Source organism: Setaria italica, chromosome II, assembly GCF_000263155.2.
Source record: "Setaria italica strain Yugu1 chromosome II, Setaria_italica_v2.0, whole genome shotgun sequence".
NCBI lineage: Eukaryota > Viridiplantae > Streptophyta > Magnoliopsida > Poales > Poaceae > Setaria > Setaria italica.
The window spans coordinates 26,210,450-26,223,717 of NC_028451.1; the positions used below are offsets into that span (position 1 = coordinate 26,210,450).

The following is a 13,268-nucleotide window of genomic DNA, read 5'->3' on the forward strand; positions in this document are numbered from 1 at the left end:
TTTTTCATCCCAGAGACTTGATGAGGTCATCGTTGTAGCTTCCTTCAAAGATGCCATGTTGAAACAAGTGCCCATATCTACGATTATATGCCCTTTGGCGTTGCGTGACCGGAGATGACTTGACTAACATTCTAACAAAACAAGTGTCGCATCATTGTCACCTTGTTAACTCAAATAATTGAGGTGAGAGGTTCTTGCTCCACATGGCTGCTTATCATATCAAAGAGATAAGTTGTTATACATAGCAGGGCTAATTGGTCAAACGAGGCAAAAGATGTTAAACCAGTCTTGCTCTTAGTTCTTGTTATTTTTTTTTATCAACTACTACCTCCATCCTTAAATAGGACAAACTAATTAGTTCAAAAATAAACTAGTTTGCTTATTCGAAACATCGTCATATATTTAACAACAGAGGGAGTAATTTCATAGGATAGGGTAAAAAGGTATAGCTGACTGCAATTTTCTGCCTGTTATGGTGATTAAGACAGAGAATTAACGTCGCAAAGAAAAAGATAGAGAGGTTACGGTGATTAAGACCGGTACCTAGGATGATTTGATATTTGATATGTTCCGTACCATATCATGTTAATTCAGCTGATAAAGCCTCTTAGTAGTCCTAGTCACATTGCTTTCTCCCTCCTCGAGCATCTTTATTCGAAAATATGAGAAGTATGGCACAAAGTACCCATGATCCATAAGCTGTTGTAGGCAGACCTCCACGGTAATCCTTTCAAAAGTTACTTTACTTGGTGCTAATTGACCCCATGGGGCAATTGAAACCAACGGGATGGGTTATCCTGATACTCTCATCTAGTTGGCATGTGTTTCTCGAACAGGTACTTGAAAAGAGCTTTTTACTCTTTTAAAATTCTGTGGACCAACTATCTCGGATTGCACTAAAGGAGAAGTACCACCTAGAGCTTCAATAACATATTTCCGCCATCTAATATTGTCGATAAGCTACATTGTATGCAAGTAAATTTAGGAATTATTTGTGTGTAGTAAAAAAATCAATTACAATGTTGGAAATTGCTCATTTATTTTGATCACCTTTTGGCAAGTCAATGACGTGATTAGGGAAGTGAATTCCTGAAGGACGAGCCAACGGTGGCTTCTCGAAAATGTAGTGTCCACGGCCACCACCACCACGGCGGCAACCTCCACGGCCGCCACAATCACGGCGAGAAGAACTTCCACTTACCCTAGTTAGCCCAAACTGTCCAAATAATATTGTGATAAGATAATTTGCCACCATTTTTCTTAACTAGTCAACTTTGCCACCAATAATACATTATCATATACGCACATCATATACATTGAAATAAATATAGCCTTATGCCACAAAAAAATAATTACTTAGCATCTGATTCAAACAAAATCATAGCCATTTTAATGCATCAAAATCAAAATTATCAGAAAAAAAAGAAAAACTAACCGGGGAGGGCGAGCGGGGGAGGCGTGGGAGGGAGAGGCACGACGACGGCCTGAGGGGGAGGCGACGACGGTGGCCCGCGGGTGGTAACGGTGACGGCGACGGTCGGGGATGGGGGCGATGACGACGGGGACAGGGGCGACGGAGCCTAGGATGGGGTGGTGGCGGTCAGGGACGGGGCGATGGTTATGGGAATGGGGGTGACGGGCAACAGACTGGGGACGGGACGATGACGACGGCGACCGGGATGGGGGCGACGGGGCCGACGAAGTTGGGAACTACTAAGTGTTTGGAGAAGACGAAGCATACGTAGGTGCGAAAGTTTAGTACTGGTTGGAAGACATGCCTGGTACTAAATTGCTCCATTTAGTACATTTAGTACCAGTTGGAAACCCTGCTCAGTACTAAATTGCTCCATTTAGTACCGGGCAGGACTACTAAAATGGCATGCACTATCTTTTATTTTCCTAATTTTCCTTTCCCACGCACATTGTTTTTATTTTCCAAAGTTTCCTTTCACTTATTCTAAAAAACTCTCCATTATCCTCACTCTAATCCTCATGACACATGTAGAGTATTAACTAGAGTAAAGAGATAAAAATTCATCATATATACATATTAAGTCTTACATAAATGAGATACTTAGAATCTAGGATCGTCCACATCACGACTGTTAATTTGGGACAAAAAAGATGCACCAATCCTAAAATAATGGTACAACATGAGATCTACGAGTCCACCTACTCTGGCTGAATTAATATCATAGGAATCTTGATATAATTGTCCAAACATCTTTTGGAGCAAATGCCACATTTTCATAATAGAAGTATGGTGGCCCAATAGCCTATCCAAGCAAAAGACCTGTTCGCTAAGTATGGCCCGTTTTGGCAATCCAAAACCAACCAAAAGCTGATGGGTCAAGGTTAATGAACAAATCTCTGCCTGAACTGGCTATTGGCCACCATACTTCTATTATGAAACTCTAGCTCCAAAAGGTGTGTGGAAAACTATTTCAAGATTCTTTTATTAAGTTCAGCCAGAGTTTGTGGACTCGAAGTTCTTCTATTTTCTGATATTGGAGAAGCGGAGGTGTTACATCCATTGGTGGTCCATCTGCATCGTATTACGTGAAAAATGGACAGAGAGCTTCGTATTAGATAAAAAACTTGATCAATATTAGGTAGGGAAAAGGTAGAGTAAATGTGTTTATAATATTTAGTCCTCACTCTAAAAAACTCTCCATTCTCCTCACTCTAAAAAAACTCATTCTAAAAAACTCTTCATTCTCCTCACTCTAAAAAAACTCTTCATTCTTCTCGTTCTAAAAGATCAACAAGTACTCCATTTGTAACATAAAACTCATTCTAAAAAACTCTCCATTCTCCTCACTCTAAAAAAGCTATCCATTCTCCTCATTCTAAAAGATCAACAAGTACTCCATTTGTAATATAAAACTCATTCTAAAAAGATCAACAAGTACTCCATTTGTAACATAAAACTCATTCTAAAAAACTCTGCATCCTCCTGACTCTAAAAAACTCTCCATTCTCCTTGTTCTAAAAGATCAACAAGTACTCCATTTGTAACATAAAACTCATTCTAAAAAACTCTGCATCCTCCTCACTCTAAAAAACTCTCCATTCTCCTTGTTCTAAAAATTCAACAAGTACTCCATTTGTAACATAAAACCCATTCTAAAAATTTTGCATTCTCCTCACTCTAAAAAACTTTCCATTATCCTTGTTCTAAAAGATCAACAAGTACTCCATTTGTAACATAAAACTCATTCTAAAAAACTCTCCATTCTCCTCACTCTAAAAAACTCTTCATTCTCCTCATTCTAAAAGATCAACAAGTACTCCATTTGTAACATAAAACTCATTCTAAAAAACTCTCCATTCTCCTCACTCTAATAAACCAACAAGTATTCCATTTGTAACATAAAACTAGCTCATTCAAAAAAAATCTAGAATACTATGACTAGAGTAGAGAGAATGAAGTTGCTAACCGGTCTAGTGAAGAAGCAGGTCGAGTGAAGAAAAACGAAACCCAAGCAAATGGTTGAGCTTACTTGGGGACGAAGGAAACAATTGATTTATAGAGCAAATGATTAGTACCAGCAGGTGGCTTCAACCGGTACTAATTGTAACCATTTAGTACCGGCTGAAGCTACCAGCCGGTACTAAATGGTTTCATGAGGAATCTAGCTGTCGGCCACGCGGTCCATGTGCCACCATTTAGTATCGGCTGAGGCTCCAATTGGTACTACAGGGGCTCCGGTGGCACTGTGCGTGACGATTGGTACTAATGCGCAGTGTTAGTACCGGATGAAAATACGTTCGGTACTAGCACGTTGGACGAATGCTCAGTTTTTCAGTAATGTTAGATAGCTGTAATACAATGCGCGTAGCAATCAGGACGTCATAGTATGTTGATAAAAATTTGAAGCAGTTAAAGCTTGGTGTTATATATAGTCATGCCACAGTATGTTTTCTTTAGTGTTTTTAATTCAGTTAACTTTTTCTTAGGTAGGCAAATGTAAGTCGGCAACAGACTGAGAGGCTAAAATTGAGTGAGCCACAACTTGCAAGTGTGGGCTTACAGTCTAGACTGAGAGGCCAAAATTGAGTGGGCCACAACTTGCAAGTGTGGGCTTACAGTCTATGAAAAAACAAGGGGCTTTGGGCTGACATCGGGGCAGCTCGATGGTTCGTGCATGGACTTTTTTTTTCCTAGGTACAACTGTAGCATTTTCTCATGTACAACTCATACCCGACCCTACACACGCACACCACACTCACACCATGCGTATACAAACAAACCTACAACTACACTCAAATTAGAAGATCACGTCCTTCGTGAGATCACCGGGTCCATCCATGACTCCGTAGGCGACGGACGCGTCGCATTCCCTTTGTGGCTCCACGGACAATGAATCACCGGGTCCATCCATGACTCCGTAGGCGATGGACGCGTCGCATTCCCTCTATGGCTCCACACTCACCGGCTGTGCTAGCCACCGGAGCGCTGCTCGGTTCTCTGCATGGACTTTTTTATGGACGCAAAAGTGATCATCCGGTAATCGCTTCACGCTCCAAGTCCGTGTTCGTTTTGACTTTTCTAGATACATAATTTTTGATATGCAACTAGATTCTAGAAAGACCAAAATGAATAGTATTTTGGGATAGAGGGAGTACGTCGTTAGTCATTTCTATACTGTGAGTACTGTCTCAATCTTAGTTACAGCAATTGCTATTCTAGTCCTCAGTCCCAAATTGCAGATCATTTTAGCATTTATAGGTTCATAGTTTTTGCTATGCACTTATACATACACAATGTCTAGATATATAATAAAAGATATGAATCTAGAACGACCTACAATTTAGAATGGATGGAGTAGTTTTTTCTAAGTTAAATTTTTCTATCTTTAGCCATCAATTTCTAGAAATTCGTATCGTTTAACATGATAAGGTCGACATACATCTTTAAATTTACCATGAGAAATACTTTCACAGTATATAGTTCAGATGATGTTATAATATATGAATTTTAAAAATTAATAGTTAAAGATAGAAATGTCCGACTGAATAAGTAGTAGTTATACTTTTTTTTTCCGTCTTCCATCTTGTGTGCGACATCTTGGTGCTTATGTTTTAACTTTACAATTCTAATCTTATGGATTCCTCCTTAATGAGTATATGCCCAGCTAGTGTTTTAAATATGGAGCGTATTATAGCGGTTGACGCTAACTACCATACTCATAGCACTATACTAATATAAGGGGAAAGCTAGAACACACTCGAGTGTTTTAGCCACGCGCAACACCTGAATTTTTTGAGCAATCAACGAATGCCGCGTCCACGTCTTCTTCCCCAACTCCAGCTGCTCTTTGGTCAGGTTAGTGTTCGGGGTTTCGGTTTTGGGGAGTTGGGTTCCTTGCCGGGAATGGTAGATGGCTGCTAGTAGTAGGCTGGCCTGGCGGAGGTGGCGGGCACAGGGCGGGGTGGTGAGGTGGCAGGAGCCGCCAATCGCGGCAGGTGGAGGAGGTCGGTTGGGCAGGGTAGGAGCGGGGGCATCATGAGTCAATGGATTAGTGTGTTGGTGGTAGGTAGGGGCGGATTCGGTGGTAGAGAGCCGCCGGAGACAGGGTAGAAGGGAAGGGTGGGGGTGAGCGCGATGAAGAAGCTTGTTGAAGTTCAAAAATGAGATGACGGATGCGGGAGAGGGCACCTGGGGTCGTCGCGGTGGCTCGTTAGCGTCTCCCAATGCTAGCCGACGGCAGGAGCGTGTTGGGTGGTGGCGGTGGCGGGTGAGACTGGAGTAGCGGAGACCAATTCAAGTCCGCGGGATAGAAGACGATAGGTTTGCTGGGTTGTTTTTGGACCACTGGATGGCTCATCCAACGGCTCCAAAATCGAGTGCCATATGGGCCTAAAAAACTCAGGTGGCCCATAGACATCCCCTAATATAATATGGCAAAATAGCCATCTTTATCCCTCAACTTTGGTTCAAAGGTCAAGTTCGTCCCCCAACTTTCAAATTGGTTAATCTAGTCCCTCAAGTTTCGTTTTCCGCCCTCAACTTTTGAGTAAGCCAATCTGATCCTCCATGTTTCGTTTTTATCAAACTCGTCCCTCAAATATCATTTTTCTATTCATTTCACCCTTCCTTAGCACCACCTTTTCATATGCACAATATATAATGTCCAATTCTTATACATATATCTATGGTGGATCATGTGCATAACTCAATCTTTTTTATGCGCAACAGGTGCTATGGGTCACTACTTTTTGCCAAACCATCCGCTGTACTCATTGGTTTAGACCGGTTATTCTTAGAAAATTTCCCTACGTTGTCGTATGGAGGTAATATGAATGCTTAGCCAGACTTAAGGGTTTGTTTGGGAGCACTCCACCTCCCAAAAACCAGCTCCACTCCACCAGCTCCACATATTCCCTGCTCCACTCCACCAACAATAGAAAATAATAGAGCAGTTGTACGTGTTTGACTGTTTGTAGCGCTTCAGCACCAGAAACACAAGGATTTGGTGGGAAAGTTCTATTTTACCCATGGTGGATAGCTGGTTATGTTTTTAGCAATGTGAAGGGATTTTTTATCTTGCCGTGCTATAGTAGTCAATGCAGTAACAAGACGCTACAGTAACATGATGCACGGATGATCGATGGATTCCTGACGTGTTTGAAGCAATTCCTTCATTCCAGGGCATACAACACCTGTGCTCCGAGCTCTTGGAGATCAAGAAAGCCTCGGAGGAAGACTTGCGCGCTAATGTCTACCTCAGCTACCTCTCCTTTGCTAGGATGTTCCACGAAGCTGGTGATCTGGACAAGCACGTCCACCGCCTGAAACGTCAGGCCATGGCATACAGGCGGCTCATCCAGCATCTGAGCAGCAGCAACTGCGGCGGTGGCCTGGATGATGAGGATGGTGCCGGTTCCGGTACCAAGGTCGATGAGGAGCCAGACATGGACATGGACATGGACGACGACGCAAACAACGACGGTGGGCGCTGCACGGGCACCCACCCCCCCTCAGCTCCTCCGGTGGGCGAGGGAGGAGATGGAGGATTTCAGCGCCGCCTTCTCCGAGTACGTGAGGTCGTCGGCCATATCCATCTCGCCCGGAAAGACCGCCGGCGGCAGCCGGGGAAGGAAGGGGAGGCTAGGTTTTGGTGCGGCGGAACAACAAGAATGATGGCAGAAAGAAAGGGGGCGAGGCGATGGGAGAAAGAACGATATGTTTTTTTTTAACGAATTGGTATGTGTAACCAGTGGCAATAGTGGGTAAATACCCACCAACTCCATGAGAAGATTTGAAAAGGGATTTTTTGGATTGAGGTACTCCAAAAAAAACGTGGATCTACCCCCCTGCTCCACGTTTTTCCTCTGAAGCCGGACGTATTTGGCTGCGATTTTTTTGAGTTGGTGGAGTGAAGTGCTCCCAAACATACCCTTAAAGGCTAATTATTCTTGGCAAACTAAATTTTTATATTTACTGAGACTTACCATCTAGCTGAAGAAAAAGTTGGAGGTGATCTTTATAGCAAACATAAAAGTATACCAAGATAACTAAGATATTCAAATATAAAAAAATTGAGCTCTCAAGGATGGGTCTGACCCCAAAAAATAAATTTGAGGGACTATATTGGCCGGTTTTGAAAGTTGAGGGGTGAGTTTGGCCCAAGTGTGAAATTTGAGAAACTAGATTAGCTAATTTTAAAGTTGAGAGACGAACTTGATCCTGGAGCCAAAGTTGAGGGACGAAGATGGCTATTTTACCTTAGATAACGAGTTGTAGCAGCGTATGCTCCGCTAAATGCTTTTTGGTCGCTATTTAAAAACATTGTGCACCGTGCAAAATGCACGAATGCACATTCTATTCTAGTTGAAAGTTGATAGTCAATAATTGCCCTCCAATTCTGATTCAGATCCGTCAAATTCCGAACGAATTGGTTCTGCAATGACCAGGGGCAAAACTGACACGCCGCAAAATTGAGGGGGACCCCAGGGTTTCCTTTCGGCGCTCCCTGTTCCTTTCTCTCTCTCCTACCGCCGCCACCATTTGCTGCGCCTCACCGCCGGCGACCTCACCGCCGGCGACGGCACACGACAACCAGCCCTCCTCGCATCCAGGCCTCTATCACCGAGTGGCGCCGCCCCCTCCTCCTCCTCTGCTGCTGGCATTGCGCCGGCGCGGAGTGGAGATCCGTCCACCCTCCCGTACGGTCCTGGATCGATCTCTCCAATTCTTGGCGACTAACCCAAGCTTGCTCGGAGGAACCGCTGCAGGGCCCAAGAAATGCAGAGGGACACCGGCGGTGGCGACGGGACGCCGGGCACCCCGAGCCCGACGCACGGCGGCCGCCTCAGGCACCGGAAGCGCTCCAGCGAGGTGATCCTTCTACCTGTCCATACTTTATACAGAGAATGACTCCGGTTCTTGGGTCAGTATAGGACTCATGGTCGCGATCTTTGAAAATCTTTGCGCATCGTTGTTATTGTTTAGGTTCTCAGCGATGTGAACAAGACCAATGGCGCCAACCTGCTCTTGAACGACCAGAACAAGTACAAGTCGATGCTCGTCCGGACCTACTCCTCGCTGTGGATGATGGCCGGGTTCGTCTTCTTGATATATATGGGGCATCTCTACATCTGGGCCATGGTGGTGGTCATCCAAATCTTCATGGCCAAGGAGCTGTTCAACCTACTCAGGAAGGCCAATGAGGACCGGCAGCTCCCGGGGTTCAGGATGCTGAACTGGTGAGGTGGTGGTAGGATATATGGCTGATTGATGTGTTGTATGATCTGACGTTGATATTTAATCTGTGTTGTGACAGGCATTTTTTCTTTACTGCGATGCTATTTACGTATGGCCGGTTTCTTAGCCGGCAGCTTGTCAACACTGTCACTTCAGATAAGTTGCTTTACAAGCTGGTGAGCGGGCTCATCAAGTACCAGATGTTTATATGCTACTTCCTCTACATAGCAGGTAGCTGTGACCATCTTTTGCGTGTGTTCCCAAATAAGGGTCATGCCAATTACAACATAGGGGTGACTTTAATGTTTTAGTGCTTATTTGGATAGGCAGGCCTTAGACGTGATGTGTTCAGGCTGTCAAGAAAATTTGGTCCATTTGCTTTTAGGTGGATGTGTCTAGGACTCTAGGACTATAGGCAGACAAAGTAGTGTTGTCAAATATCAAAAAATAGTTTTCCTTTGTTCTCTGGTTCAGTCTTGTTTGCTTAAAGTTTACCATATTAGTCTTCTTTGCTTTATAAAATTTAATTTTCCATGGTAAGTTGTGGTTGTTTGAGTTTATATTTGTTATTGAGTAAAGGTGGTTGGGTAGGTTATTTATAAATGACTGTACAATGCAATTTAGTTCTCAATGTTGGCATCTTTAAGTTTTGGTAGTTGAGCACTTAAGCTTTTATAGCACATAAATCATTAACTGTCAATTTGGTTTAATTTTTGGTAGTTGAGCACTTAAGCTTTTATAGCACATGCTCCCTGTTCCAAATTATAGGTTGTTTTGGCTTTTCTAGATACATTGATTTTGACATGATATATATCTAGGTGCATAGCAAAAATCATGTATCTAGAAAAGCCAAAATGACCTACAATTTGAAACGGAGGGAGTAAATCCTTAACTGTCAAATTGAATAATTGCAAGTGTTGTTGTTGACATAGAAATGGCAAATGCACTCATAAATTTTGAAAAATCGCTTGCTTGTTGCCACCATATTAATTGATATGTCATCCAGGTTTTGTCTGGTTTATTGTCACGCTAAAGAAAAAGGCATACAAGTACCAGTTTAGTCAGTATGCATGGACTCACATGATCCTTCTGACGGTATTTGCGCAGTCATCTTTCACTGTGGCAAACATATATGATGGAATATTCTGGTAAGTTCCTATCTTACAGCATGTTCTGATGCTTCGATCCAATAAGATAATATGGATGCCAGTGCTCTGTTTGAACAGTGTAGATATGGCAGATATGCATACCAGTTTATGAGCCTATTTTCCACACCAGTTTATGAGCTTATTTTCTTTACCAATTACTACTTTATGCTTGTTTTGGTAATTTTGCTGTAAAATTTTGTCAGTGGTTTAAACTTCGCAATAGATTAGCTCCAGAGTTACTGGTTTAAAAAGTGCTAGTTCATTAAAGAAGTTCAAAGAGTGTTTGAACCAAGCTATAGTTGAATGATTACATTAATTTTCTTCATGCTGTATGAATTCAAAACGATAGTAAAAACAGGCTATTCTTTTTATGTAACTTTCAAGTCTTGCAATCTCTCACGTGTCAATTTTGTGGAGCATCAACTTAGCTTAGGTAAAGAAAAGGCGAAATAATTTTACTCACCTCTGTACCTTTTTGTTTTTTTGATCTTCATACCTATTGATTTGTGCCCTACTCCATTTATCTTTATTTAGTTTGCATAGTATGAAGTAAGGGTGTGCCTGGCAAACTACACAATTGGTATTGATAAAGCTTTTGCAGCTAACTATGTCTGGATGTGGGGGATTTCTCTGGGAATTGTTACTATATGTTCAATATCTGATTCAGATTATCTCAGGCAGCTGGGCCCTAATTGATTAATGTAAGGCTAACACAAAGATGATGCTCTTGTAGGTTCCTCCTACCAGCTTCATTAATTGCGATCAATGATGTTGCCGCATATTTCTTTGGATTCTTCTTTGGAAAAACACCCTTGATTAAGCTCTCTCCGAAGAAAACATGGGAAGGCTTTATAGGTGCTTCAGTGACAACCATGCTTTCTGCATTTGTGGTCAGTAAATACTTACTGGCCTTCTATATTATCATTGGTTCCCATTGCTAACTGATGGCCATGTAACTGATTTATGTGTACATATACTCCATCTTTGTTCAATTGTTTTTTTTGGTGGCCTTCTTCTGCAAATGTGGGCATGGCTAATTTTCAATATTCACCTGTCCCGTGGTAACAATATATTTTGTACCAAGGATGGGCCAAAAAATGGTGGGGGATTGTTTGGTCGGTGCCACCGTGTGCTATATTGCAATTGACTACTTTCTGCAAACTTAGTCATAAAAAAATTTATGCTTATGGTCATTAAAATGCTCCAGGCCTTGTGTTCTAGAGAGCAACTACTGATCCTCTTAGAATGAATGAATCTCTGGGCTGATTTCATTGTAGTGGTGTTTGAGACTTTTTGACAGGTGACTGAAACACCAAAAGTGCATTTGAACTTCTTGGTTTTTTACATGTTTGCTAATACTTTCTAAATTTAAGCTTCTGTATTGTTGGATCTACTGTCATTATTTACTTTTTTGTGTTTTGGCAGCTTGCTAATTTCATGGGCCATTTCCAGTGGTTGACATGCCCTAGAAAGGTATAGTTTCTCCTTGAATAAGTTCTTCAGACGCTATTGCAAAATTTCTCCATGTTTGCTATTAGCTATTTCTATGATGTGGGGCCTGGGCCCACATGTCATAGGCAGACCAATGGCAAATAAGAGATTGAACAATTGTGAGAGTGTCAAAAACACCCTGTCGGAGAGGAGCACCCGTTCTAATTTGTTTGAAATGTATAGCTACTGAGCTTTATCTTATTTCATTACTCTCTCTGTAGGACTTGTCAACTGGATGGCTTCATTGTGACCCAGGTCCCATGTTTACACCAGAAATTTATAATTTACGAGGATGGATGCCACAATGCGTGAGCAAGCAATTTGAATATAACTCAAATTCTTCAATTGATAGTAGCTCAAATTCCATCTCCTCTAGTTAGAGTTCCAATTAGTTTATTTGTACTTTACAGTTTCCCTGGAGAGAAGTTGCAATTATGCCTGTTCAATGGCATGCCTTAGCTCTTGGCTTGTTTGCTTCAATAATAGCACCATTTGGAGGTTTTTTTGCAAGTGGCTTCAAGAGGGCATTCAAATTTAAGGTGCTTATTTTGTTTGCATTTACTTGTCAGAAAGATATTTCATTCTCGAAATCTTATCCTGATTTCTGTGCATACTATTTTAGGATTTTGGCGACAGCATACCTGGCCATGGTGGGTTTACAGATAGGATGGACTGCCAAGTACGCACTTTTGAACTTCATTTTTTTCTTAGATGTAGGCATTTGTCAGTGGGTTTTTATGAGTTCTGCTAGCGTGCATCTAGTAGACTAATGTATGTTCTGTTCCATATTTGGTGTGACGATGTCGATTCAAAGAGGATACCTGCATCTGTTCCTTATGTTTGGCTCATTTATGATTGCTCATAGATACTGGTTTTAATTGTTGTGGAGTCAGGCTTGCTGATAGCTTCTGATCTTAAGAAAACTATATAGTTATGTTTCTCTCTGTATGGTGCACTTTTCAATGTCAAATTAAATAACACATGCAGTTCAGACTTCAACTGTGTTTTTTATTGTGTATATGCTTTGCAATGCAAGCTGATTGTCTACAACATTAAAGTCCGCAGTTCAGGCTTCAACTTTGCTTTTCCATTCCGTGTATGGTTTGCCATATGAAAGCTGGTAGTTTACAGTACTAAATGTTATATTCTAAGCAACTCCAAAATTCATTTCTTGCAGATGGTCATGGCTGTCTTTGCATACATCTATTACCAATCCTTTGTGATGGTACAAGACTTGTCTGTTGAGACAATCCTGGAGCAGGTAATTTGGATTCACCATATTTATCCCCAACTCCAGTGCAATAAAGAAATGTAGCTGTTATTAACACCATTTTGTTCAATGCAGATACTAAGGAATCTCACAGTCGAGGAGCAGCATGATCTCTATGAACAGCTAGGCAAGTTACTGGCGAGAGCAAACTGATGCTAACATAGACAGTGTGCATGCACCAAATCCAAAAGGATAATGTGCCGTGCTTCTTCCAAGCCTGTGTTTTAGTTAATCTGCTTGTACAGCCCTAACACCCCCTAAGAACAAAATGAGAGAACCACAACACTTCACAGGAATTGCACCGCTGTATGATGTTTCGGAGCATACAGAGCGTTCTTCTGAGATGGTTTGCCATCGCCTTTTTTGTTTTGCCTCTGGTGTTGTGTTATGTTTGTTGCTGCCTCAAATCCGGCTAACGTTGTTTCCTTGTGTAAAAGTTAGTTGACATTGACCATGTGTAGAAGGTATTTTCCTGTCAAAGTTTTCTTCAGTGGTAGTTATTTATGATAAATACTGGTTTGAAAGAATGCCTGGAACGCTGTGTTCTTTGTTGGTAATTGTTTTGCTACTGACGACCTGGGCGTGGTACTGTTTCAGATTTGCAACTAGCCAGTAGATAGTAGACAGAGGAGGGCTACACACAGGTTAA

General features: G+C 41.9%; 1 protein-coding gene across 1 annotated transcript; it reads left to right on the forward strand.

The window, feature by feature from the left end:
- The first annotated feature begins 7,913 nt into the window (after positions 1–7,913).
- Positions 7,914–13,150, forward strand: LOC101776962 (phosphatidate cytidylyltransferase 1). The gene is made up of 11 exons (XM_004956503.4): positions 7,914–8,344; positions 8,459–8,712; positions 8,790–8,941; positions 9,717–9,858; positions 10,592–10,748; positions 11,284–11,331; positions 11,571–11,657; positions 11,760–11,888; positions 11,972–12,028; positions 12,527–12,610; positions 12,695–13,150. Exons 1-11 carry the CDS (start codon positions 8,252–8,254, stop codon positions 12,770–12,772), a joined length of 1,281 nt encoding a protein of 426 aa, XP_004956560.1. The 5' UTR covers positions 7,914–8,251; the 3' UTR covers positions 12,773–13,150.
- Positions 13,151–13,268: the final 118 nt, after the last annotated feature.

Excerpts from the sequence above, each read along its gene's own strand:
- LOC101776962 (XM_004956503.4), top strand. The coding sequence starts at position 8,252 with ATGCAGAGGGACACCGGCGGTGGCGACGGGACGCCGGGCACCCCGAGC. Across the intron at positions 11,658-11,759 it reads GAGGATGGATGCCACAATGC|TTTCCCTGGAGAGAAGTTGC; the intron begins GTGAGCAAGCAA and ends TGTACTTTACAG. Across the intron at positions 12,029-12,526 it reads CAGATAGGATGGACTGCCAA|ATGGTCATGGCTGTCTTTGC; the intron begins GTACGCACTTTT and ends CATTTCTTGCAG.